The sequence below is a fragment of the Ursus americanus genome, chromosome 18 (genome assembly GCF_024610735.1).
Source record: "Ursus americanus isolate L20-20 chromosome 18, mUrsAme1.1.p, whole genome shotgun sequence".
Taxonomy (NCBI): Eukaryota; Metazoa; Chordata; class Mammalia; order Carnivora; family Ursidae; genus Ursus; species Ursus americanus.
In genome coordinates, this window is record NC_142144.1 from 20,462,357 (window position 1) to 20,489,660 (window position 27,304).

The window sequence follows — 27,304 nt, forward strand, 5'->3', positions numbered from 1 at the left end:
CTCTTGATAATGTTCTCCCAATGCTTGGAGGCTGAACTTGCCAGGAAATTACAAAATATTGTTCTGGGGGTAGAACTCTTTTGTTTTCCTTTTCTCCACAAATGAGCTTCTTTCAGAATGTCCATTAGGACTTGGACTGCTAACAGACACATGAAAAGATGCTCAACATCACTCATCATCAGGGGAATACAAATCAAAGTACCACCTTACACCTGTCAGAATGGCTAAAATTAACAACACAGGAAACAACAGATGTCGGGAGGATGTGGAGAAAGGGGAACCCTCTTACACTGTTGGGGGGAACACAAACTGGTGCAGTCACTCTAGAAAATAGTATGGAGGACCCTCAAAAAGTTAAAAATAGAACTACCCTATGACTCAGCAATTGCACTATGAGGTATTTACCCAAAGGATACAAGAATACTGATTCAAAGGGACACATGCACCCTGATGTTTATAGCAGCATTATCAATAATAGCCAAATTATGGAGAGAGCCCAAATATCCATTGACTGATGAATGGATAAAGAAGTGGTGGTATATATACACCATGGAATATTACTCAGCCATTAAAAGGAATGAAATCTTGCCATTTGCAATGACATGGTTGGAGCCAGAGAGTGTTATGCTAAGCAAAATGTCAGTCAGAGAAGGAAAAATCCCATATGATTTCACTCATACATGAAATTTAAGAAACAAAACAGATGAACATAAGGGGGGAAAAGAGAGGCAAACCAGGAAACAGACTCTTAAGGATAGAGAACAAACTGAGGGCTGCTGGAGGGAGGTGAGTAGGGGATGGTCTAAATGGGGGATGGGCATCAAGGAGAGCACTTGTGATGAGCACTGCGTGTTTTATGTAAGTGATGAATCACTAAATCCTACACCTGAAACTAATATTGCACTCTATGTTAACTAACTGAAATTTAAATAAAAACTTAAAACAAACAAATCGGACTTAGACTGGAGTTTTCTTATGCCCCGGTTTCTGTATTGTCTAGTCAGGCCACCTAAAGCCAAAAAAATTTCATTAAGGTTTTGTCAGCCGTATATAACCCAGCTGTCTTTTTAGTCAGTCTAGGACTCAAAAATGCCCCCCCTTTTTTTGTAAAGATTTTATTTTATTTTTTTAAGTAATCTCTACACCCAACATGGTGCTCGAACTCACAACCCTGAGATCAAGAGTCCCATGCTCTTCCGACTGAGCCAACCAGGAACCACAAGACTCTCTCTCTCTTTTTTTTTTTAATATTGATTGATTGTAATCTCCACACTCAACCTCAGGCTCCAACTCCCAACCCTGAAATCAACAGTCCTATGTTCTTGCAACTGAGCCAGCCAGGCGCCCCTCAAAAAGCCCTCTTAATTGAAAAGCCGCCCTGGCTCACTACCAGAAAGCTCACATATTACACTTTATATCTGTATTAAAGATGTCAGCAAGACCTGGCCTCAAAGGAATTCCTTCCTCCAGAGCACAGACAATGTGTGAGATTTAAGAACGCGGGCCTTAGCATCTGGCAAACATTTACTCCTTTGAAACTCTGCTTGTTACTTCACATAAAGTAACTCGACATTTCTGAGTTTCATATATGAATAGATAAATATAAATCATACATAAATCAGGAAATGACAGGACCAGAGCTGATGCAGAAGAAGAACCTAGCTTGCAGAAGGCACTCAATAAATGCTTGGTAGTGTTATTACCTCAGTCCTAGATCCATGCACAACAAAATTGTGCATTATAAACATTCACCATTGAGCAAATACCGATTATTAAGAATGTATGTTCAAATTCTAGAAAATATGCGTAACAGGGGTTACCGACCACAGAACAGGTGACACACATCAATACACGGTTACCTTTCAATGTAAATATGCAGATCCGTTGCACTGGACTTTGGCATCAGTGAGGGTCTTGGTGTTCTGAGATGTGGCACAGCCATTTCTTGAACAGATTATTGCACAGTAGCAAAAATTTCTACATGTTTTGTGCTTTTCTTATGTATAATTATGTGAACTATAAAAAACAAACAAAAACATATCCCTGGGATTTGTGGATGTGTGTGGGCGCACAACCCCAGATGGTTGTTGAATCTCGAGAGCCAGCCCAGCCTGTGAAGGAAGATTGGCCCTTCCCTCATCCCAGCCGAAGTGCATTCCTATCGTCACAGGCCTGGCCGGGCTGGCGACTTTTCTCTGAACAGTAGGGGCCTTGAGAAAAGAGCCACTCGCGGTGCTGGGGACCCAGCTGGTGTCGGCCCCGCCTCTGCCCAGCGGAGCCAGAGGCAAGCGTTTCCGCGACCCCCCTGGGCCCCGCCCCACTCGGGCCCCGCCCCCAACAGCGCGGCCTGCATCTCCCATGAGCCTCTTCGGCTGCCACTCTTCGGAGAGGAAGTGGCCTTCTGCACCGGGGCAGCAGTTAAAACACGGATCGCTGCGGGCAGCCACTGCTGGACGAAGGCGGGAGGCGGGACTTCCGTTCCCTCGGGTGTACGACAGGCAGGAGGCGGAAGCGCCGCGGGGGCGGGAAGGTTGTAGAGCCGCTAGTTGGGCTCTGTTTGCAGGTCCCTAAGTGGTCGCGCCCCCTTTGAGAGAGCGATCGGACAGCGAGGAGGGTCCTGGGCGCTCTCGTGGCCCCGGTAAGTACGACCGCCTGACGGCCCCGGGGGAGGAAAGTGTGTGGCCCCGGCGCTGATCGGCTGCTGCTGTCTTTGTTGCCCTAGGGTAGCGTGGCACCCACCTTCCTCACTTCCCTTTCTCTGGATGTTGTTGGTCGCAGCCCCGCCCGGCCTGCCCTCCATGCCCTCCTGCAAGGACCCTTTGAGACGCAGGTGCCGCCCTGTCACATCCCTGCTTTACGTTTCCCTTCACTAGGTGGCCCTCTTTCCTCTCGTCCCATCCGCCTTGGCTCGCCCTGTGCTTCTGCCGCAGGAGCACCTAAGGATATTTTGTTCAAAACCGAAATCTATTTGCCAGCCCTTGTACTTTTCCCTGGTTCCCCTAAAGGCATCCCTCATCACGCCAGTAGAATCAGTTCCTCTCTGCTTCCGGAGCACTGTCTGCTCCTTTTAAAGAGCGCGTTTGTTAAACTTTTTAGTATGGTTGTTTGAATGAGAGTGTATTTTGCCGCTGGAATCGTGTGTTCCTTGAAGACAGGAGTAGGGTCTTGCTCATTTGCGATCTCCCCAAGACCTAATACAAAACCCACAAAGTTGGGAAACTAACAGCCTTCTTACTAGCTTTGCGGCCTTGGGTACTGATCTCCCCATCTATAAAATGGTGATAAGTAAAAGAATTTCAAACATCTTACACAGTGTATGGTGCAGAGTGTGTACTTGATAAATTTTAGGCATGTTTCCTTTTTAGCTTTCAGTATACACAGTAGTTGCTGGATATATTTTTTTAAGTCAATCAAGAAGCACAATAGAGTGATTTTTTTTTTCTGTCTAGCACTGATTGTATTGCTGCTATCAGTTGGTTGATACATTTGGTAGTGTTTGGTAAATACAACGTAATGGTGAATATTAAAGACAGCAATGCTAAATGTTGGCATCAACATCTACAAGAGTAAACATTTAACCTTACTGTTTTAATTAAATGCGTGAGGGGCTTGCAGAATTTAAATTTATGATTTAAGTCTGTGCACTTTTCAGATGTGTATTTCTGAAAAGATGATAAAACTGAAAACGTTTCATTGTAGCGTGGCGAGCTGTTCCTGACAACTTGTAGTTTGTTGCTGAAGTATGGTGCATTTTATATACGTGTACACATATTTTTTTGCAGGTGACTATAAAGTGCTGACCAGTTGCCACTGAGCATAGCTGAAACAAAATAGGAAGATATGGCAACAAACCCTTCAGGACAAGGTAATGCATGCTGGAACTTTTTACTACTAGGAACTTTTCCCCCCATTTAATAAACGTGTTTTAATAGAAAAGTTAGGATAGAACAGTTACTGTAGTCAGAATAAAAAATGAATAGCAAAGTAAAAACCCTGTTTTTAAAGTAAGTCCAACATTGTTTCAGATATATAACATTTTTAATAGCTATTAATCCTATTTTTTAACCTGTGTTAAGATTATTCACATCGAGGATGCCTGGGTGGCTCAGATGGTTAAGCGTCTGCCTCTGGCTCAGGTCATGATCCCAGGGATCCTAGGATTGAGCACCGCATCAGGCTCCCTGCTCAGTGGGAAGTCTGCTTCTCCCTCTCCTTCTGCCCCTCCCCCTGCTCGTGTGTGCTGCGCTATCTCAATCTGCTCTCTCTCAAATAAATATATAACATTCTTTAAAAAAAAAAAAAAAAAGATTAGGACCCCTGGTTGGCTCAGTTGGTTAAGCGTCTGCCTTTGGCTCAGGTCATGATCCCAGGATCCTGGGATCGAGTCCCACATCGGGCTTTTTGCTCAGCTCGGAGCCTGCTTCTCCCTCCGCTCCTCACCCCACTCATGTGCGTGTGTGAGCTCTCTCTCTCTCGCTCTCTCTCTGACAAATAAATAAATAAACTCTTAAAAAAATAATAAAAAGATTATTCACATCACAAACCTTAGGTCCTCCTCTGACATCTGTGTTGTCTACTTAAATCAGAACCACTTTTAAAGAGGTTATATCGTCACCAGGCAATATCCATGCCTTTATCTTCATTTGCTCCAGAAACTTTCATACACATCACCTCTGTTTAGAAGCTCTCTGAAACAGATTAGGTCAGACACATCCTAGAGAAGTTTTTATTTAAAAATAAGTTTTAAAAAATAAAATTTAATCTCGAGAAAGTATTAAATCCCACTTTGTAAGTTATGTCGTTTCAAGATTTGAAGCAAACCTCTATTTCCTTTCCTTCTCAACTCTGAACTCTTGTTTGACCCATATTTTTTTATTACTTATCTCTGTTCTGATTTTTTTACCTTAGTTTTGTCTTCATATAAATGTAATCATAAAGTGTGTACTTGTTTGTGTCCAGCTTCTTTCAGTCACTAAACTGTGAGTTTCATCCATGTTGTGCCACGTATCAATAGTTCATTGTGTTTCTTATGGAGTAGTTCTACTGTATATATTTACCAGCGTTTTTAAAAAACTCATTCTCCTGTTCAGGGGCTTTGGGGTCGTCTCAGTTCTGGCTATTGTGAATACAGCTGCTTTGAATATTCGTTTATAAGTCTTTTTGTGAATATTTGGATTAATAGCTGAGTATATGGTTAACGTTTTGAAAAACTGCCAAGCCTTTTCCCAAACTGGCTGTACCAATTTACATTCCCTCTGGCAACATGTGAAAATTCTGGGTACTCTATATATAGTGCTATAGGTCATCTTAATTTTAGCCATTTTAGTGGTAAAGTGACATCTCATTGTAGTATTAACTTGCATCTCCCTGATGACAAATGTCGAGCTCTTTTTTGTACCTACCTGGCCCTGGTAAACCTTTTTTTTTTTTTAACTTGCTTAAGTCTTTTGCTCATTTTTTAAAAACTGGTTTATCATTAACTTTTCTTTTTTTTTTTAGAGTCTAGATACAGGTTGTCACTGCTAATTGCATCATCTGGATTATCTTGGAGTTGGTTTCTGTTGACTGCTTTTTTTTTTTTTTTTTTTTTTTTTTTTTTTTTGAGTGTGGGTCACCTTTTTCTCGCTATACTTAGTGATTTGTTATTGGGTACTGGATATTATGACTAATATTATAGAGACTCTGGATTCTTTTGTATTCCTCTGAAATGTATTTTTGTTCTAGCAAATGCAAGCCTTCAACACAACTCAGACTCTTGTCTTCCTTGTGTTGGGCAGTAGCTGAAATCTCTGCTCAGTCTTTTCAGCTTCCAGGTGCTGCTTTATTGCTTGATCCCCCTGGGATTGCCGTGTGTAGTCGTAGCAAGAAGCAAAAACGTTGGATGGATTGTATAGGCATGTTTTGGGCTTTAGTCCTCCTGCCTTTCCCTCTTGGGTTTCTCCTCTCATTTTCTCGCTACTCTGCCAGCCCTGAACTGTCCTCTGATAACTCAAAGCTAGTAAGGTGAGGCTATCCAAACTGTTTGTGGACTGAACAAAAGGTCACAAATTCCCAAATCTCACTAGTTGCAGTTTCTGTCTGATATTGGTCAGTCTCTGGTGCCTTCAAATAATGAATTTCTTTTTTAAAGATTTTATTTATTTATTCGACAGAGATAGAGACAGCCAGCGAGAGAGGGAACACAAGCAGGGGGAATGGGAGAGGAAGAAGCAGGCTCATAGTGGAGGAGCCCGATGTGGGGCTCGATCCCGGAACGCCGGGATCACGCCCTGAGCCGAAGGCAGACGCTTAACCGCTGTGCCACCCAGGCGCCCCCAAATAATGAATTTTTAATCTTTTGTCCAGAATTTATAATGATACTGTGGCAGGGTTAGTGTAACCGAACCACTCTGCAACTACTGGAAGTCTGCTGTTTTGTTACGCCTGTTTTAGTATATTAGCTGCATTTAGGGCACCCTGAAGGTTCCGTGAGTTTTACTGAAGTGTAGTATTGTAAAAACCTAGCTACGGTGACATCTGTAGCGAGCTAATACCATTCTGTTCTCTCAAGTAACCATGTGTGATTTGTGTGCTCTATGGATTAATCACAGGTCAACATTTCCTTCTGATCTTTGATCTCTTCTTTTCATCAGATTATCAGATAAAAAATAATTTAATTTGAACCAAAATGAAAACAAAGAGATGTCTATTTTGGAAGGAAAATATACTGCTAAAAATCACACAATGCAGTCCAGATGAAAAGACATTTTAAATTACCTATCTGTTCTAATAGCACAATAATTGAGATTTACAGTTTGCTGGTTATTTTTTTAGCATTTGCAATAAAACAATCATTTTTAGGGTGGCCTTTGATTGATCCATAATCACATCTGCTGTGAAACATCCTCTAATCTAAAGAGAAGTGAATTTAGATAAGGCTTTGGCTGCTGTTCTTTTGTCAGTGATTTTGGTGCTGTCCTGAGCTGCTGTTAGGCACCAGCAGAGGGAGTCCCTATCATGCTCTATAGACTCCCAGTGACCATTTTAAAATTCTAATCTGTTTGGATCTATTGCATTTTACTTTCTATATTAAATTATTTCTGCACTCTTTATATGTATAGGAACTACTTAATACAGAGTTTGAATGCCAAGTGCCGTAATTATCTTACAATGATAGCTGAAAGGACCATGACTTAAAAAAAAAAATCCTGATCTGTACATTGCAATTTGTTAGTGTCTCTGGTGTAGGAGACAGAATCCCATTGTGTTCACTGAGCCCTCTAGCAGATCTAGCAGTCTGTCGTACTGTGGTAAGCAGTCAGGAATGCTAAATTTCCTAAGCTCTTGGCACACAGTCACTGAAGCCTCCTCCCCATCCATCGTAGTATGGAACATTTGGTTGGTTCTTAATAACCACGTGATTGATAAGTAACATTTTGAGAATTTTCATATGTAGAGGCAGATTCTCAAATTGGAATTTGGCCAACGTACTATGTAAAGAATCTTTCATTATTCGTAAATATCAAGGTCCTATGATCTTGTGGTGGCACCTGATTTCAGACACACAGAAACCCAGTGAAATACTTTGATTCTTTTATTTTCTAGTTATCTTAAAATGTTTATAGTAATAACTATAAGCCCTGAAGATCAGGTGGTGGGAACTTTTGACTTGGGGCCATTCTGGGTGCTCTTAGCCGTGATTTCAGGGTGCTATGTAGGAGTGGGGTGGCATAGCTCTTGGGAGGTGTCTTGCTTGGCCTCAGGCCCAAATACAAGTCTCACCCCAAACCATCTATGGTCCAGAAGAAAAGCAAGGTATGCTACCTCTCAATTAAGATGTAAATTAAATGTAAATTAAAATTTACGCTGATGTAAAAATAATTAAAAATTCTTGTATTTGTACTTTTTAGAAGGGGAGTGTAGATGCAAAGATGCAATTTGCAGTAGGTTTTTTAAGCTAGATTTCTTTTTGTCTCATTTTTAGCTGCGAAGGCAAAGCACAGTATTTTTCTGATGTGCTAGGAATGGTCTGTAGGCCCCAGGTTGCAACAGGACTGAAACTGAGTTGGGGTAGAATATGTTGTAAAGGAGCTTCAGATCTTGTGTGTAGTTAGGAGAGAGCTTGAGATCCCCAGGCCCATTCGGACTGGCCTGGGAGGCCTGTCATGTGAGTGTAACCTAGAAAGCGGCGTGCTGATCAGTTGTGCTCTTGGTAATGAAAAACTATTCACTGAAAGTGAATTGGCAGAATGGGGCTGAGAAGAATCTAGTGATGTTAACTAACTTATACAGAATGCAAGATGATAGTAATAGCTAGTATTTATTAAGCAATTACCACGAGGCACGCTGTATGCCAGGTATTTTACTTCTATTTTCTGTACCTCATATAACCACCCTTCGAAGTTGTTACTGTTGTCTCCGTTGGTCCTGTCTAGTGAGATAATTTCTCAATATGAAATCGTAACTGGTAGTACTGATACGAGAAGTCAAATTGATTCTCTGCCCCAGTACCCTGTTCATTGTTTTTCCATACTGCACTTTAGCTGAGGGATTAGAACATTCTAATTGTAGCATCTAAGAAAAAAATTGGGAGCTCTAGGATACAAAAAGACTTCTTAATCTTTGTATCTCTTCTGCATCTGTTATTAAGCAGAAAATTCTTGCAATGAAACGGGCCTGGGAGTTTGAAAGAGGAAAAGAAAAATGAGTGATGAGGGAAGGTCGGTTCAAGCAGAAGATAACTCATCTTATTTAGCCAGTCCTGAAGAAGGGAAACGTCAAAAGGGCAGAGAAAGTGTCAGTAGCTTACAAGGAGTAAGTCCTTGAGGATTGAGAGAGAACTTGAAAACAGGGAGGTCACTAGGGTTCATTCCTTTCCTTTGATAGCTATTTTTTGGACTTTACTGAAAATACCTAAGAGTTGAATAATTTTTTTTTTAAGATTTTATTTTTTTGAGAGCGAACATGAGCAGAGGGGCAGAGGGAGAGGGACAAGCAGACTCCCTGCTGAGCAGGGAGCCCGACATGGGGCTCAATCCCAGGACCCTGAGATCATGACCTGAGCCGAAGGCAGCTGTTTAACAACTGAGCCACCCAGGTGCCCCGAGTTGAATAATTTTTCTGTCTCTCCAGATACAAGAAGTGTTTGCCATTAACTAGATACCAAAAAGACTAATTATTGGTACTAATCAACTCATGTTAATTAAATAATGTTATGTGCTTTTATTCTGTTAAGACTTAAGACATCAAGCTGTCTCCCCTGGATGAGGTTTGAGCTTTAACCACTGAATACATTGCATGTATTACTGGGGAGTGTGGTAGGCAAAATGATCCCTTCCCCACACCAAAGATGCACATCTCATAAGCCCCAGAACCCGTGACTATGTTACCTTCTCTGGCAAAAAGAACTTTGCACATGTGATTAAGGTTAAGGGCCTTGAGATGGGAAGATTATCCTGGATTATGCAGGTGGGCCCATCTTAATCATGTGAGTCCTAAAAAGCAGTAAATTTTTTCCCTAGCTATGGTCAGAGAGAGAAATGATGATAGAAGGGTCAGAGAGATATAGTGTTGCTGGTTTTGAAGGCAGAGAAAGGGTACCAAGATCCAAGGAACTCAGGCAGCTTCTAGAAACTGGAAAAGGCAAGGAAACAGATTCTTCACCGGAGGCTCCAGAAAGAAATGTAGCCCTTGATTTTATCCCCGTAAAACCACAGAACTACAGAACTGTAAGATAATAGATTTGTGTTGTTTTAAGAGACTAAGTTTCTAGTAATTTGTTACAGTAGCAATAGAAAAATAGAAATAATTCACCATTTAACTAAATGAGCCAAAAATCTAGGAGCCATCCATGACACCTTCTTCGTCATTCCTTACTTCACATTCTTTCAGTGTCCTGTTGATTTAACTTCCTAAATAGCTCTTGGATCTGTTCCTATCTTTCCATTTCCCTGGCCGGTAACAACTTTTGTCATCTCTAGCTCGTTCTGCTGTCGTGGTCTCCTGTTTCCTCTTGTCTAGCCTATTCTCAACACTGCAGCTACAGTGCTCTTGTTATAGGGGAAAGTGTTATTTTTTCCCCCTACCCCTAATGAACTGATTTATTTGTCCTTAAGATTTCAGTTCAGGCATTACTTTTCTCTGGAAGCCTTCACTGCTCCCCCTACTCCCAGTCTAGGTCAAATTTATTCAGCATTGATTCCCAAAGTAATGGATTGTTATAAATGCTTATAGAATTTTCTTTCTTTATTTCAGACTACTCATCTTAGATTCTAAGTATACATTCATTGCTGTAATTATTTGATCATCTCTCTCCTCACTGGACTGTTTGAAAACCATGAGAGCTAGAATCATGTCCAGCTTTGGCTCATCATTGTATCCTTAGAACCTACCTAGTGCCTGTATATGATGAATACACAATAAATATATGTTGATTCAGTAAATAACTTAGAACATGTTAAACTAATAGTGCCACAGTGACTTTCCTTTAATACTAAACAGGTCTCTTAAGTATGATACGTCGATTTAATGTATAGTCGTGAAGAATATATAGCCTGTGGGATAACCACTTGAGCGGATTTGAATAATATTTTAGAATAATTTTCATTCTTTAGCTATAGATTTTTTTCCAATAAAACAAATTCCAGTTAGTGCTTATGTAAGTGTGATGGAGCTATTCATATAAAGTGATTATCAGCTGTTAGGTTTTAAATGCAATTTGATGTGATGCCAGTTCCTCAGGAATGTTTTTAGTAACAAAAAAATGTGTGGGAGTTACATGTTTCTATGAATGGATGTAGAAATGAAAATATATATGATTGTGAATGGAGATAGGGTTATAGTTCTAAAAGTAGAAGTATTTTTTTAGAGTGTGCTGCTTTATTCTAAGAGAATTTTATTAGGAAAAAGGTTAACTATAAAGGAATATTAAGTACTGTACAAGAAATATTAACTCTCATGCTTCTGAGAATGTAAAAGTTACATGTAACTATGATATGTTTAAAAGAATGTAAAAATCAAATGTTAAATTATGGCAAGAGATAGGTGAGTGTTTAAAAAAAACAACTCGTGTACTGAGTGTAATAAAACAGTTAGTTAAATGTTATGTATTGACGTCCTAGTTAGAGTTCGTTTGTATAAACCCTAAAGGTGGGAGAACCTTAGAACATTATACTTCGTGTACCAGATAGATCACCTAGCGTGTGCCTTAAGTTTCAAATTTGAAATAAGCTATTATTATTTCCTAAGTGCTATCTGTTGACTTTTATATACTTTTATAATGCAAATTTTTTGTGCAAAACAGACATGTAAAATAATACTGTATTTTTTAAAAATCAAGAAGAAAGCATAGATCAGAAAATAAAAGCCTAAAAGATCTGACCATACCCTTTCTCTGTAAAGTAGCCTTTGTGGCTCTCACCTGCCTGTTGATACATATTAAGGTCTAGAATATTGTGCAAAAGATAATTTTGCTTGGTTAGACTGTGGAAAAGGAGTTGCGAAGGGAGGTTGTTTAGAGACATTCAGGACATAAAATTCATTGGGCTTGGCGATTGGTTAGATGTGGGTAGTAAGAGGGAGGGGTTATAAGGATAAAACTTGGGCTTCTGGGTGGGAATGTGGGGCACTAAAGGAGATACAGAGATAGGCATTATCCCGTCTTTACCAGGGAGGGAAGGCTATGGGCTAGCCCACTCCGGTGACCCCTTGTTTAAATACTTCAATGAGTTCTTTAAAGTCCACGGGGATCTTGTGTATAGAGAAAACTACTCATCACTGCTCATGATTTAATTAATGGTGTATTAAACCTATACTTATCTAATAAAGTAACTTCTAAACTAAAAATTTTTAAACACTTAGAATTGGTTATAAGCTTATTTGTTAAATTCTCTATAATAGTTTAAATTAGAATTATAATTAATATGACTATGTAATACTTTACTTTGTAATCATTGCCAAACTTAGTACACGTAAATCTATTTTAAAATATTTAATTAATTAATTGATCCTTTTTGTACTTGTTTTTTTTTATATCTTCCTGGGGTTATAATAATCTTCCCAGATTCTTATTTCTGTACTTACTCAGGGTTATAGTAATCTTTCTATACCTTCCTAGGGTTACAGTAATCTTACCACTACCAAAACAAAACAAAATTTCAGGTAAGTCAAGATTTAGTGTTTTTTGATAAGTTTGATTCTCAGCCAAAGCGCAAGACTTGGTTATGCGTTTAAAGATGATTTAAAAGCTGTGTTGGTGCGCTGGGTCCCTTCTATCGTTAAACCTTACCTGCTGAGTTAATAGTAGGATTCTTTTTATAAGATTTTATTTCTTTATTTGAGAGAGAGAGAGAGAGAGAGAAAGCAAGAGACAGAGCATGAACGGAGGGGGGAGGGGCCGGGAGAGGGAGAAGCAGGCTCCTCGATGAGCAGGGAGCCCGAAGCGGCACTCGATCTCAGGACCCTGGGGTCATGACCTGAGCAAAAGGCAGACGCTGAACCAACTGAGCCACTCAGGTGCCCCTATAATGGGATTTTTTTAAGCTCATGCCTGTCTCGTAGATTTTTAGTTTCTTGCAACGTGGAGTTAGTTCCTAAATGAAACACTTCTGTGTTCTGTTTTCATTATGAATTGCCCTTTTCTGGTAGCTTTACTGCCAGGATTTAATGCATTTCATCTCCCAACAGGTCAGGGATCATTAGGTCTTACACTTAGCTCTCTTTAAGAGTTTCACCAGCTCATCCAGTTAGAACTCACAGTTTCTGGGCCGCCTGGGTGGCGCAGTCGTTAAGCGTCTGCCTTCGGCTCAGTGCGTGATCCCGGCGTTATGGGATCGAGCCCCACATTGGGCTCCTCCGCTGGGAGCCTGCTTCTTCCTCTCCCACTCCCCCTGCTTGTGTTCCCTCTCTCGCTGGCTGTCTCTATCTCTGTCAAATAAATAAATAAAATCTTAAAAAAAAAGAAAAAAAAAAAGAACTCACAGTTTCTGCTTGGTCCTTGTGTGACATGGGTGCTCATCACCACTGGGGCTCCTTTTAAATGGTGTGTGTGTGTGTGCGCGTGCGTGTGTGTGTGTGTGTGTGTGAACGAACCTGTGCTGAGTCTGCCTCTCTTGTTCTTGGTCCATAACCTGCTTTTTCCGGAACTATTTGGCTTAGCCCCAGTTCCCTGTATCTACCCCTGCCTCCGTGTACCTAAACAAAAAAGTATACAGCTATGCTTTATAAACAGACATATACTTAATAGGAGAAACAAATCCCTAAATGTTAACACTAACCTAATTATTAACTATAATTATTACAACTGACCTAATTATTAATTATAATAATTATTATTTTCACCCTTCTTTGCAACTATATTTTTATGTGTTTTAAGTTTCCCTTTTGTATCTTATTTTGGAGTCATGGCTTATCCTAGATTCAATTTGTTCCATTTAGCTATAATTATTTTTCTCTTTAATGTTCCAACTGTGACAGCCTGGCTAACCTCAAATTTGCTTCTTTTTTTTTTTTTTGGTAAGTATTTGTTTATTTGATAGAGCATGAGTTGCGGGGAGAGGCAGAGGGAGAGGGAGAAGCAGACTCCCTGCTAAGCAGGGAGCCCAACATGCAGCCCAATCCCAGGACCCCGAGACCATGATCTGAGCCAAAGGCAGACGCTTAACCGACTGAGCCACCCAGGCGCCCGGCTTCTTTGTTCTTTCAGCACTACCTGGATGTTTAAAAAAAAACAAAAACAAAACACCTTTTTGCTTTCTGACAACAAGACGTTCCAGGCACATCTTGATTTTTTTTTTCTTGCACTAAGACATGCAGCTAGTACTCTCCCTAGAACTCTGGTTCCTTTTCACAGAGGACATTTAAAAATAATATAGGTAAACTTAAACACATTGAAGAGCATTGAAAAGCTCAGTTGTGCTTGTATTTATCTGAACATTATTGATCAAATTATCTTCATGTAGTCTTTTTAATGCTTTGTACATATAATTTCTATGTATATACAATTCCTTTACTGATAGTGACCCTAAAATATTATTTTTCAAATATTATTTGTGAACAAATTAATCTTGAGAGTCATGGATATTTCTGTAAACAGCACATCAGTACTTCTCAGTGCAGTTATTTATTTTGCTCATCATATAATTTAGACACTATCAGATTTTATATTTACAGTATCTCTAAGTTCCTACAAAGATGGGAACTACATAATTATCTTCTAAGAACTCATCAGCCTCTTCTGAGAAGTGGAAAAACGTCTCGTCCTCTAGCTAGAAATACACCCAGTGGTGTAACTTGCTTTATATCTATCTATGCATCTTCATTATACAAATGAGAGAGCGCTACTCTCCCTTGGAAAGCATTCCCCACTTTACAGGGAACTCACTTTGGACTTGGTTTTCCAGCCTTTTATCTTTCCACTTCTTTTGTTCTAAATCAGGGATCAAACTCAAATGCCCACAGGCATATAAACAAGTTGATAAGGACTGTAATAAGCTAGAGAGGACCCGGTGTCTTTTTAATGTGATGAAATAGTGATGATTATTTCTTCGTTCTAGTTAATTTTTACCAAGGGGGTATCCAGATCCCTTGTTGCTAGTGTTTGAGATGTTTCAAGAGAAGCAAGAAATCTGAGGATTTTGTTTACATTCTCTCCATGTTTACATGTTGGCATGTAATTCAGATTTTAACTAATTAGTTAATTAATTTTAGAGAGACCCATGGCGGGGGCAGCGGGAGAGGGAGAGAATCTCAAGCCGACTCCCCATTGAACACAATGCCGAACATGTGGGGCTCAGTCTCATGACCCGAGCCGAAATTAAGAGGATGCTTCACCAGCTGGGCCACCCAGTTGCCCCTAATTCGGATTTTAAAACCTAGTTGGATGCTGCTCCTGGGCCAGAACTTTGCACCCTTTGCTCTAGATCTTATGTAATTTGAGGGTCAAAATCAAGCCCAGGATTAAGCAGTTGATAAAGGACACACCTTTTCGTGCCCCGTAGCGACTACATTGCTATGTAGTCGGTTGCAGTTCTTTGACTTGTTCCTTCAAAGACTGTGTGCCATTTCTGAATAAAGGCAGTTGAGAAAAAGAAATTTTGTTTGGCTCTGAGCATGACTGTTGATGTTTTTCTCCTGAAAATCTCAGTGATTACAGTTCTTTAAAACTAAGTCTTCAAAGTCCTCAGTCAGCATTCTACTTTGCATCCAGCCATGGGCTGTGCTGGTAAAGTCGCTGGGAAGCAGGAGGAACACGGTGTAACCATCTAGGGGAACTACTCACGAGTGGGTTTGTTATCTTGTTAGAGAACAGAATTTGGTTGCTGGGTTTTTAGATGGCCTGGGTGTATAAAAATAGCTCTAAAATGTTTTTTATCTCTCTCTCTCGCTGTCTTTCCTCCCAACCCCCTTTTTCTAGGTTTTCAAAATAAAAACAGAGTTGCAATCTTGGCAGAACTGGACAAAGAGAAAAGAAAATTACTAATGCAGAACCAATCTTCAACTAATCATCCTGGAGCGAGGTATTGAAGAATAATGTGGTTTTCATATTCAGTGATATAAAAAAGATCTTGGACAAAATACCTCAAGTTGGTTGGCAGGCGTTTGTCTTTGTAACGTTGCAATTTACATGTAATGTTTTGTTTCTTAGTTAGATTTGAAAAAATTAGATGAATTGATTAGATCTTAAATATTTCAATTCTAACTAGAATATTTAATGGTCCCCACAGCCTACTTTTAAAAAAAGAAAAGGGTTTTGTGTGGTTTTGGTTTGTTGCTGAAATTATTGTCAGCGTCCCACTTTTTAAGCATTCTGCAAAGCAGGTAAAATGTAGGGGCTTAATCTTTATCGTGTTCAGTTTCTGCCTCCTTCCATCGCATTAAGCCGCCACCCTGGCCTTCCCCCTCTTTGTCAGCCAGTGCTGAAAGTGCTGTCTGTCCTCATCTTTACTGTCTCACTTACTGACTCCTCAGCGCACTCCAGTCTGACTCGAGAGCCCCTCTCCCCCTTCCTAAGAATAGGTGCATCCCTCGGTCACTTGCAGCTCGTGGTAGCTAAATCTGGTAGACCGAGGACCTTCTCTTATTAGACATCTTGGCATTGTTGGACACCACCGATCTCTCCCTCCTTCTTAAAATACTCTCTTTCCTCAGCTTCACTGGCTCAGTGACACACAGTCTTGGTTTCTTTTGCAGACATGTCTCCACTGCCTGTCTCGTGAATGTCCGTGCTCTTCAGAGTTCAGTCCTACAGCCAGTTTCCTGTCTTCACACAGCTTTTCACTGGCCAGTTGCCTCCACTTCTGTAACCTGTTATTTATGTGCCGATAACTTTTGTCTAGTCTTTTCTCCCAAGTCCCAGATTGCCTCTTGGGTGGCTCCACCCCGATATCCTTTAGGCATTTCAGACTTCGTGTGTCCCAGGCTGAACTCCTCTTCCCTTCCCGAGCTCTCACTAACCACTGCCTAGTCTTGGGTTTCTCGTCTCAGCGAATGGCACAGATGTACTAGTCTTCAGAGTCAGGAGTGTGGACTTCGTTTATTACCCCTCTCATTTCCACCTCTGAGCCACTGCCGTTCTCTTACGTGTATACTTTGAAACATGTCTCAGATCGGCCTATTTTTCTTCATGGCTACGGATGCCACACTCGTCCTGGCCATTCCCATTTCTTACCTCCATTACAACAGCTGCTTCCTCACTGAATTTCCCATAGTCTTCAGTCCCCCTGAATATATTTATCATTTGTGTCAGTTAGGATATTTTACTCTGGAAGTAACAGAAAACCAAGAAAATTGGCATACACATTACGGTGTTTGTTTCCCAGGAGTGTGAAGAGCCAGTGGTTCCAGAGTGGCTTCACGCAGCGGCCAACAGTGTGAGCCGTGCTCCGGCCTCCCTCCAGCCTTCCTTTCCACCTTTCTCTGTGGGCCAGCAGCTCCCTAATTGTCCGAATATGACTGCCGTAGTCTCAGCCTCACCCTACACTAGATAGACTATACACTATAGAGGCCAAAACCAGAAAGGTTCCTGTCCTATGTTCCTTTTGTAAGAGTGCAGAGAATGTTCCCAGAAGCCTTCCAGCAGACTGCCCATCAAGCCTAGTTGCCCAGAACCGCGTATCTTTCTCTTGTCCAGACCAGAAACCAGCAAGGGGAATGGCATTGTCTTACACCGATCGGATTGCCTCCCCTGAGGGAGGAGCCTGGCCAGTCCTGAAGCATGGGACCACCAATGATTGAACGAAGTTTGGATTCCATTAGCAAGGAAATGGGGAGATAAACAGTTGTTGAGGAGGTGACCACCACAGTCTGCCTAGCGGGGGTCTTTCTGAGCCATCATGTGGTACTTGTGATCTTGTCACTCCTCTGCTTTATTAAACTCTCTGGGAGTCTCTCTTTACTCTGAAGATAAGATCTACATTTCTTAATTTATTTCACAAGGCTCTTCATACCCTGGCACCTGCCTTTCTCTCCCCAGTATCATTTTCTTCCAACCCACTTCACCCCTTTTCAACCCTGACCTCCAGTCCTATCAGGTTCTTAATTTCTTCAAACACGCCAAGGTCTTTAGCCCAGGTCTTTTCACATGCTGTACCTTGAAGCATTCAGTGCTTCTGTTTTCATCATAAATATAACCTTATGCTAGACTGGAGTACCTCAACCCAGTTGGAAAGTAGGGGATCATAGATCATCCAAAAAAATAATCAAAAATAGAGGTAATTTGAAGCCCCAGTAAAATAACATGGGCTTTCTTCATATATATTAATGTAAACATTGGGAGAAGGAAAAAAAGACTTATTCTGGAAGGTCTTTTTTTTTTTAATCCCTATTAAGAATATATAATGAGGGGTGCCTGGGTGGCACAGCGGTTGAGCGTCTGCCTTCGGCTCAGGGCGTGATCCCGGCGATCTGGGATCGAGCCCCACATCAGGCTCTTCTGCTATGAGCCTGCTTCTTCCTCTCCCACTCCCCCTGCTTGTGTTCCCTCTCTCGCTGGCTGTCTCTATCTCTGTCGAATAAATAAATAAAATCTTTAAAAAAAAAAAAAAAAAAGAATATATAATGAAAAATGTGATTCAGAAGTCAGGAAGTTTCGGGGCGCCTGGGTGGCTCAGTCATTAAGCGTCTGCCTTCGGTTCGGGGTGTGATCCAGGCGTTCGGGGATCGAGCCCCACATTGGGCTCTTCCAACTGGGAGCCTGCTTCTTCCTCTCCCACTCCCCCTGCTTGTGTTCCCTCTCTCGCTGGCTGTCTCTCTCTCTGTCAAATAAATAGATAAAATCTTAAAAAAAAAAAAAAATAAGTCAGGAAGTTTTACTACCTTAACCAGCCAAATAACCGAGATTCCCATTGTAGCATCGCGCTCTCGAGACCCTCTCTTAATAAGGACTTCCGGGATCATGCCGAGCAGCAGCACATCGCAGCCCAACAAAAGGCGGCTTTGCAGGTGAGCCAAGTGGACTGACATTCCCGTCTCATTGGAGAATCCCTGGGTCTTGGAAGCCAGCACAATTCCTATATCGTATTTCAGTGGGGCAATATCAATAAAAACGTTCCACACGTAATTGCAGTGGTTTTCCGACGTTCAGTCATGCCCAAAGGATTTGAAGGACCAACACAGCAGTCACGAAAGTATCTCGTATGGCTCTGACAACGGTCATGTGTTGTGCCTGGCAAGGGATCGCTTGCGTACAAGAATTCAGGATATTTGGGTGCACAGAATGATCTTAAAAGCTGAACTGGCTAGTTTAATAGTACATACATTTTTTTTTTTTTTCAAATTTGTCATGCTGTTCCACCCCTTGATAATCTTACTGGTTTATTGTTGTTTGGATTCTCTTTTAAATGGTCAGCATACCAGTTGTGCAGGAAATGCTTAAAGACTAACTCACCATGGGAATATGATAATCCATCGATTTAAAAAAATACTGTTCTTCATAGTAATAAACAGCTTTAGTATTACAGTGATCTTGGATAGTTTCACTAACATTCCCACAGACCTTGACGAAGCCATCATTACCTATGCTTTTAAACCTTAGAATCTCAGAATTGGAAGAGATATAAGAGACCATCTCACTTAAGGCAACCTGAAAACAGTCTTCCCTTCTCTAGTGACAGAGGGAGGTCACTGGTGATTTCCTGTTACTTACATTTCAACATTCTTCACAAAATGTCAGGATCTTAATCACCAGTAGTCAGCTCCCTTGCCCACCCCACCCCACTCCCTTCCCAACTACTGCCCTTCCTTCTCAAGCTCCTGCTTTGTTGATCAAAGGCCGATTTTTGGGGTCTTTGTTGCAAGTTTTCCCCACTCCAAGGAACAAAGTAATTCATGTCTTTGACTCATTATTGACTTTAGAGAATCCCAGAGGACAGAGTGGGTCTGATAAATGAGTGCCTGGTGCAGCTTGTTAATATAAATTCCTTATTACTGTCCATCTCCCGTGTATTTAAACAAAATTAGCAGCAGCAGAACTGATTTTTAAAATAAATTTGGTCTTAAGCACTCAGAAAGGATGAGTAATTTTAACGCCTTGGTTGAAAAATCGTGATTTCTAATAGCTTAATTGCCTGTTTTTTCACCTTCCCTAGCACGCACACGCACACTCCTCTGGATACTTCATAACTCAAGACTCTGCCTTTGGGAATCTTATTCTTCCCGTCTTACCTCGCCTTGACCCAGAATGAAGGAAAGATTTGTAGCAAAAGTGACTGTGATATCAGATGCCAAGGCTGCTGTCATTTAGTGCTGTACAGACCGACTTCCAGAACTTTGGTGAACTTTTGTACTTTTTTGCTTCTTTAAAGAAAGGCACGTGTACATCAGAGCAGAAAAAGAGGGTCACCAGGAGGATGAGAGTTCTGGGAACTGTGTTACCTGAGGAACTGATGATGCCACTGTGACTGTACTGGAACACAGTTTGATTTTTGAACCCAAATCAGACTCTGAATTGGACGGTCACATAAATTCGCCCCCCACCCCTCTCCTAGGTGATCGAATATATCATCGTCCACAGTAGACGTTCACGAACCATTTATAGTACTTAACTTCAAAGAAACGAGGGTGCTTGTAAAAATGTGAACCAACGGGCTTAAATAAGTTACATTCATAGTTGCTGTTTGTAGAATTGCTATCAGTGTACCTTTTGTGTTTATAGTCAACATGTCATCCTGAAATATTCTTCAACTCATAATGAACTCCCTTATTGTCCATTTTCAAAGAAAATCTAAGGTAAGACTAAGTTACCAACCAGGCTTAAACATCTTTTATAAACCTATGCTCCTATAAATTATGTGACTAACTGCGATTAAAAACAATGATAAGAAATGTGATTTAAAAGTTTGTACGTGCTCTTATGTAGGGTTACGACACATATGGTGTGCCCACGTTTTATTGTCCATTTTTGTTCTAATTAAAAACAGATGCAAGTTGAGCCCCTTTTTAATTACTCACAGGAGTTAGGTTAAGCAAGTTTCTCAATATGACACATCTTGAACAGAATGTGGGGTGTTTATTTAAGTATGCAGTCCCTCCTACCTTACCCCAGTCCTAGGGAATTAGAATCTCTAATTCAAAACAAAGTCTGAAAAACCTGAGTAAGGAATTCGATTTTCCTTATATCTATCTTAAACTCATAGATTTCTGTGTCCCTGAAACTTGGCTAAAATTAGCTAAAATCTACATGGGTTTTTTTTTTTAACCTTTAATAGGATTGAAATTATATTTTATACTATATCACAGATATAGTACTTTATTTAACTACTTATAATTGACCTCATATTAGCCTTAAGTCTCCATCATCTCTGGTGGTAGGATGAAATTTAAACTTAAAATTCCAGTTTGGGTCAATATTTAATTGGCGTTCATCTCCCTTTTCGAAGAGTTTCTTTCCTTCCTTTCCTAGATATTTGCACCAACCGCACAGCCCTAGCTTAACCCAAACTAATTAAAGTCGAAGTAGAGAATTCTAGACTTGGCAGTGCCATTAAGATTCTTTCTCTTTAGAATTTGAACTAATTTTCTGCACTTGGGTGAGGTGACAGCCGTTCCCATTATAACGGTCATTATTATAGCAAAGGTGCCCTTACTCCCTGCGGCTGAGGAGGTCCCCGGCCCCTGTCCTGCCGCGGGGCCATCTAGCGCTTCCTTGGGCCTTCTACAGTGGCCCTCGTTTTCTTGAATTATTTTGAGAGTGTATGTTCTGTGCACCACGTGACCGACTGGCATGGTTCTATATCTCCTGCTGCTAAGGAGATCAACAATTTGGATTGTATACTTTTTATGCCATTGAAGTCTCTACCTAACGTGTGACTTCTATAATGTAGTAAAGAGATCTTTTCTCAGTGGTATGTTTTCTAAGCTCTTAGCCTTTTAACTACATGTTGTTAAATCCTGCAGTCCTGCCTGGGAAGCACTTCCTCCCACCCCTCTCCTGTGAGCCCCTGACAGGTTCAGGTCAGTTCCACACGTGTTCGTGGGTACGCACTCTGTAAAGCACCGGAGTACGGAAGGGGTGGGGGGAGGTGAGAAGAGGAGACCTGCTCTGAAGGAGGTCACAGGGAGAGGAGCCTGTTGTGGGACAGCAGAAATGACAGAGGAAGGCGGAGGGTAGCACGCCACAGAAGAGGCCCCCAGAGCACACAACAGTCTAGATAGGCCTGGAAAGATTGGTAGGCTTTACCTGGAAGGGCAGCAAGAGCTGCTCCAGGCAAAGGTCAGGGTCTCACAGTGAAAGAGAAGGAGGGACTAAGACCGTTGGGGGACTGCAGAGCACAGCGGGAAAAGCAGCGCGCTAGTCAGAAGCCCTGAGGTGAAGCTTCGGTGTTGCTTCCCCCTGACTGGGGGGGAATGGGGGTAACTCATTTCACCTCTCTTGGCATGTCACTCTTGGCTCGCTTGTGAAGTAGGAACAGCACACACTCCCCTACTTTATAAATTGTCTAGACCGGTATTTCTCAAAGTGCAGGCCTCAGCCTGTTACTGAAATGAGAAGCCAACTTAATGGTTTAATGGAGCGTGACCAGCATTTTTTTTTTTTTTGAAAACAGGAAGCATGAGAGTGCATGGCATGCTGTAATAGGTTTTGTTTCATGAATCTCCTGTTTCTGTGTGTTTTACTTATTTTGTTTGTTGCATGTTGTACCAGTATGTAAGGTCTTTGAGGCAACGATTTGTGTTTCTTCCCTACTTTCCTTTCTGTTCACGACTGTATTCTGCTTAGACGAGTATTTGGCATATAGAGGGTGACCAGTACCTGAAGGAATGAATGAATGAATATATATGACCTGGGTTGTGATGGAAAGGGTTTTTTGTTGTTTTTTACTGTGAGTCATGGCAAAAAAAAGTTGTGAAAGCCACTGCTCAATCATACAGATGATAGGGGCGCCTGGGTGGCTCAGTCAGGTAATCATCTGACTCTTGGTTTTGGCTCAGGTCACGCTCTCAGGGTTGGGAGATCAAGCCCCGCATCAGGCTCTGCACTCAGGGTGGAATCCGCTTGAGATTCTCTCTCCTCCTATCCCCCCCTCCCTCTCTAAAAAATAAATAGATAGATAAATAAATAATACAGATTACCGTGCTTTGTATGATTCTGGAATTAAAACTGAAATGAGTCAGCAATTTCAAAGAGAGATTTTGTTTCCCCTGAGCAATCTATAAAATGTCTCATTAAGTTGTCTCAGTTCTTTCCTTCACTTTAGCATAGAAACTCAGCCTTCCTACGAGTTTAAGGCCCACTGAGGCAAGGGTTTTGGCAAATATGGTAACACCGAGAATAGAAGATCAACCTAGAGAATGACAAGTCACGCCACGACCAGCGTCCCGCCAGCCGGCACGAGTCCCGTTTGACCACCAGCTCTGCCAGCACTTACTGAACGCTGTTCTTCTTCACCTCTATGCACAGTGGACACAGTTTTTTTTAAATGAGCAAATACAGGCTGAGGAGGAGAAGAACTTCATTGTCCTCAACCTGAGAATCTAGAGCTGGTGAGACAAGCCCACTAGCAGATAACAGTGGTTGCCCCTTATTAGTGAGAGGATGAGCCCGGATAGACCAGTGAAGCCTACAACAGAATAAGCATTTGAGGGGTGCCTGGCTGGCTCAGTTGGTGGAACATAGGACTCTGGATCAGGGGGTCATGAGTTCGAGCCCCACTTTGGGTGTAGAGATTACTTAAATAGATATTTATTTAAAAAAAGAAGCAGGGGCGCCTGGGTGGCACAGCGGTTAAGCATCTGCCTTCGGCTCAGGGCGTGATCCTGGCGTTATGGGATCGAGCCCCACATCAGGCTCCTCCGCTGGGAGCCTGCTTCTTCCTCTCCCACTCCCCCTGCTTGTGTTCCCTCTCTCGCTGGCTGTCTCTATCTCTGTCGAATAAATAAATAAAATCTTAAAAAAAAAAAAAAAAAGAAGCAGCAGCAGCATATGAACTTGGCTTCCGAGTGAAGAGGATTTCAGCCAGGCAAGCTAAGAGAGCAACAGTGAAAGCAAAGGAAAGCAAAGGAAAAGCCTGCACAGAGGCCGAGCAGACGTGGGCCATCGTGAAGCTCCAGAAGTCCAATGTGGCTGGACTTGTGTGGATAGATTGGGATATATTTGTATACTGTGATAATTAGAAGTGAGGCCAAAGGCGCGGACATGCTCACCTTTCCGAAGACGCTAAGGCCACTTCATCCAGCGACTAGCACAGGGCCCGGGCCTGGCAGTACTTGTCCGCACCACGGCCTCCGCCTCGGAGCTCGCCTGCATCTGCCGGGCCCTCGTCCTGCACGATGAGCGGACAGTCAATGAGGATAAGGTCAAGGCCCTCATTAAAGCAGCGGGGGTCAATGTTGAACCTTTCTGGCCAGGCTTGCTTCCAAAGGTCCTGGCCAATGTCTACATCGGGAGCCTCAACTGCAGGGCTGGGGCTGACGGACCCTGCTCCCTCCACCCCTGCTGCCCAGCTGAGGAGAAGAAAGTGGAAGCAAGAATCCGAGGAGTCTGCTGATGGCGTGGACTTTGGTCTTTTTGACTAAACCTCTTCCGTAACCTATTCAATAAAAAGCTGAACCCCCCTGTTTTTTGGATATATTTTAAAATTCATTCATTCATTCATTCATTCATTCAAGTAATCACTGCACCCAACGTGGGGCTCATTTTGGTTTGGTTTGGTTTTACGGGGAGATGGGACATGCCGATCCAGGAATTTTTGGCCCAGCCAGGTGCAGCATGTGGCATTTGAGAGACCACAGGAATGGGTTCAGGACCGGACATGTTAACCAAATTCAACCCAAATGAGACTCCGGGGGAGATTTGCTGGGCTTATGGAAAAGACGTGTTCTTAACTTTGAGAATGCTACCAAAAGGGAGTCCTTCTAGATGTGCACAAGTAAATACCAATGTTTATATATAGTTTATATTTATATAGTGACTGTGAGATGAAACCAGTCTTAAAATGAAGCCACTGCCATGAAAGGGGCAGCAGAGAAATACAAAGAGACTGGTCCTTGATGACATCATTGGGTTGCTGAGTCAAACAGTCACTAAAATATGCTACCTTCCTCCAGAATTTCCAGGTATGGGAGGTAATCCTTATTTTTGTTTAAGGCAATTTAAAGTCGGTTTTCTGCCATTTGCCACCTAAGTACCCTAATACGAGGGGCACGGACTTGGTGACTCGCGTGTTCACCACACACCACGCAGCTAGGCAGTGGGAAGCAGAACTCAAACCCGCATCTCTCCTCACATCCACACAGCGCTGCCTCTGCTACCGCCTCTGCCCGCCTCCATCATCACCGAGCTCCCTCCCTTGGTCTCCTGCCCCGCACCTGCTGCCCTTAGCCCTTCCGTGCCATGCCCCTTCCCAAGTACCCTCCCGTGATCTCTGGAATTTGTTTCAACCACCAAAATATACCTACACTTTCCATCCGTTTCTCAGTCCCTCCTTTGTCCCCCTCCCACCTCACTGATACCTGGCTTTCTCTTGGGGTCCACAGGTGTCTTTGTGCCTCGGGAGGAAGCGGCTCGGGTTCATATCTAGGTCCACCTAGTTCCTGGCTCACTCGTTGCTAGAACTCCAGAATACTGCTTTAACGTCATTTTAAAATTCACTTCTTAAAGCCAACAGACTGTTGACTACGGAGAACAAACTGCGGGTTACCAGAAGGGAGGAGGGGGGATGGGATAAAGAGCTGATGGGGATTAAGGAGGGACTTGTGATGGGCATGGGGTGACGTATGGAAGTGCTGAATCACTACATGGTACACCTGAAACCAACACTACACTCTGTGGTAACTGGAATTTAAATAAAAACTTAAATTCACTTCTGTACAATGCATGTCCCCTCCCCCCCTTAAAAAAGTCACGCCATGCCAGTGTCCTTGACAGCATGTCTGGGCACTCCCTTAGGGGCCAAGTCCTTAAGGACCTGGACTCCTACTTCACAGTCTTCATCTCCTCAGCCTTTCTCGACCCTTGTCCTCAGGACATCGACAGCCTCAGGGTGAACTAACACCCTCCTCCACTGGTCAAATCCAGTTGTCAGCCTTCATCCCTAGTCTTCCGTGAACTCTCAGCAGCATTTTCCACACTGACACACCCTCATTCTTAAAATGCTGTCTGCACCGGTCTTCACCACACCTCACTGTCCTGGGTTTTCCTCCTACTTACTAGTTGTTTATTCTCAGTCTCATTTCCTGGCTTCTCCTTCCAAATGCAAAATGTTGGAATACCCTGGAGATCAGACTTTTCCATCTCTTTTCTACCTTGAATCATTCCCTGGGTCATCTTATCCAGTACCATGGCTTTAATAGTGATAATCTTCCGATTACTTTCAAATTTTTTTTTTCTTTCAATCTTATTAATTTTATTGACATTACTTTATGGCCCAACATATAGCCCATCTTGGAGTATGTTCAATGTGAACTTGAAAATAATGTGTATTATTCAAACATTGGATATAGTGTTTTATAAATGTCAATTAGGTTAAGTTAATTGATACTTCTTCAGGTATTATAAATCTTTACTAATATTTTTTATCTAAAAGAAAAGAGTTAAATCTCCAATAGTTATACTAGATTTATCTCTTTTTAGGTGCAAATGTATTTTTATTTGCTAAGTTTCCTTAAGGAACTAATGTGGGGGGTTTTTTGGCTTTTTTTAAATAATAATATTTTTTTATTATATTATGTTAGTCACCATACAGTACATCCCCAGTTTTTGATGTAAACTTTCAAACTTCTATCACAGCCCTGATCTCTCCCTTTGTGGTGGTTAGTGTCCAAAGATGACTGCCCTCAACTCCTCCCATCCCCACAGGCATAGGCCACTGTTCTCATCAAAAGGTGGAGTCTGTTTCCTCTGGCCCGGTGACTTGTTTTAACAAATAGGATATAGCAGAAGAGAAGCTATGTCAGTTTGGACCTATTCTTTAAGAGGCCTGATAGCTGAAATTCCGGAAACCAACAGCGCACTGTATGTTAACTAAAATTTCTAAAAAGAAAAAAATAAATTAAAAAAAAAAAAGGCCTGACTGCTTCTGCTCTAATCCTCTCCGGAGAAGCCAGCCTGTGTATAAGAAGTCAGTCCCCTGTGACCACATGCTGCAAGCTAACCACACGGAGAAGCCACCAGGGGGAGCACTGAGGTGCCAGACGTGTGAGTGAAATCACTTAGGACCTTCCTGCTCAGGCTGGCCGCCAGCTGAATGCAGCCGAGTGAGTGACCCCAATTGATGCCACATAGAGCAGGACTGTCCAGTGTGTAGCCGAGTCAACCCACAGAATTATTAAGAAATAATAAATTGTTGCTGTTTCAAATTTCTATGTTTTAGGGTATTTTATTAGGCAGCAAAAGAGAATTGAAACACCCTTGATCTCCAAACTCCCACATCCATTGTCAACATGCCATCTCCACTTGGAAGTCCAATAGGCATCCAAACTTAACACGTCACAAATCGGTCTCTTGACATCTTACCTGCCCAACATACTCTTCCCCTAGTGTTCCCCATCTCAGTAAATGGCCATTTGCACAGCTACAAACATAGGAGTCATTCTAGACTCCTTTTTCACACTCCTCTTGCAGTCTTATCAGCTCTAGCCTCAGAATCTATCCAGAATCCCATGAATTCTTACCAGTTCCACTGCTATCATCTTGTTCCAAGCCACCATTGTGATTTCCCTAGACAACTGCTGTAGTCTTCTAACTGGTCTTCCTCTTGACACATTCGCCCCCTGCCCTCCACCTCACCCCATGGCTGGGAACATTCAGTACAGCAGCCAGAGTGACGCCTGCACAATCTAAGTGCGGCACTTGGGAAGATGCTCAGCATCATTCCGAAGGATGGTCCAGCCG

The 27,304-nt window shown here is 42.1% G+C and overlaps 1 protein-coding gene and 1 pseudogene across 2 annotated transcripts; both read left to right on the forward strand.

Moving 5' to 3' along the window:
• The first annotated feature begins 2,464 nt into the window (after positions 1-2,464).
• Positions 2,465-23,382, forward strand: INIP (INTS3 and NABP interacting protein). 2 transcript variants are annotated; one of them, XM_045814798.2, is made up of 6 exons: positions 2,465-2,638; positions 3,783-3,865; positions 12,095-12,138; positions 15,392-15,494; positions 18,327-18,417; positions 19,563-23,382. In XM_045814798.2, exons 4-6 carry the CDS (start codon positions 15,457-15,459, stop codon positions 19,656-19,658), a joined length of 225 nt encoding a protein of 74 aa, XP_045670754.1. In that variant the 5' UTR covers positions 2,465-2,638; positions 3,783-3,865; positions 12,095-12,138; positions 15,392-15,456; the 3' UTR covers positions 19,659-23,382. The 2 variants fall into 2 exon arrangements, with proteins under 2 accessions (XP_045670754.1, XP_045670753.1); XM_045814797.2 differs by lacking the exon at positions 12,095-12,138.
• On the forward strand, positions 21,351-25,714 carry LOC123803411 (large ribosomal subunit protein P1 pseudogene; annotated as a pseudogene).
• The last annotated feature ends 1,590 nt before the right edge of the window (positions 25,715-27,304 follow it).

Excerpts from the sequence above, each read along its gene's own strand:
- INIP (XM_045814797.2), top strand. The coding sequence starts at position 3,841 with ATGGCAACAAACCCTTCAGGACAAG. Across the intron at positions 3,866-15,391 it reads AACAAACCCTTCAGGACAAG|GTTTTCAAAATAAAAACAGA; the intron begins GTAATGCATGCT and ends CCCTTTTTCTAG. Across the intron at positions 15,495-18,326 it reads ACTAATCATCCTGGAGCGAG|CATCGCGCTCTCGAGACCCT; the intron begins GTATTGAAGAAT and ends TTCCCATTGTAG.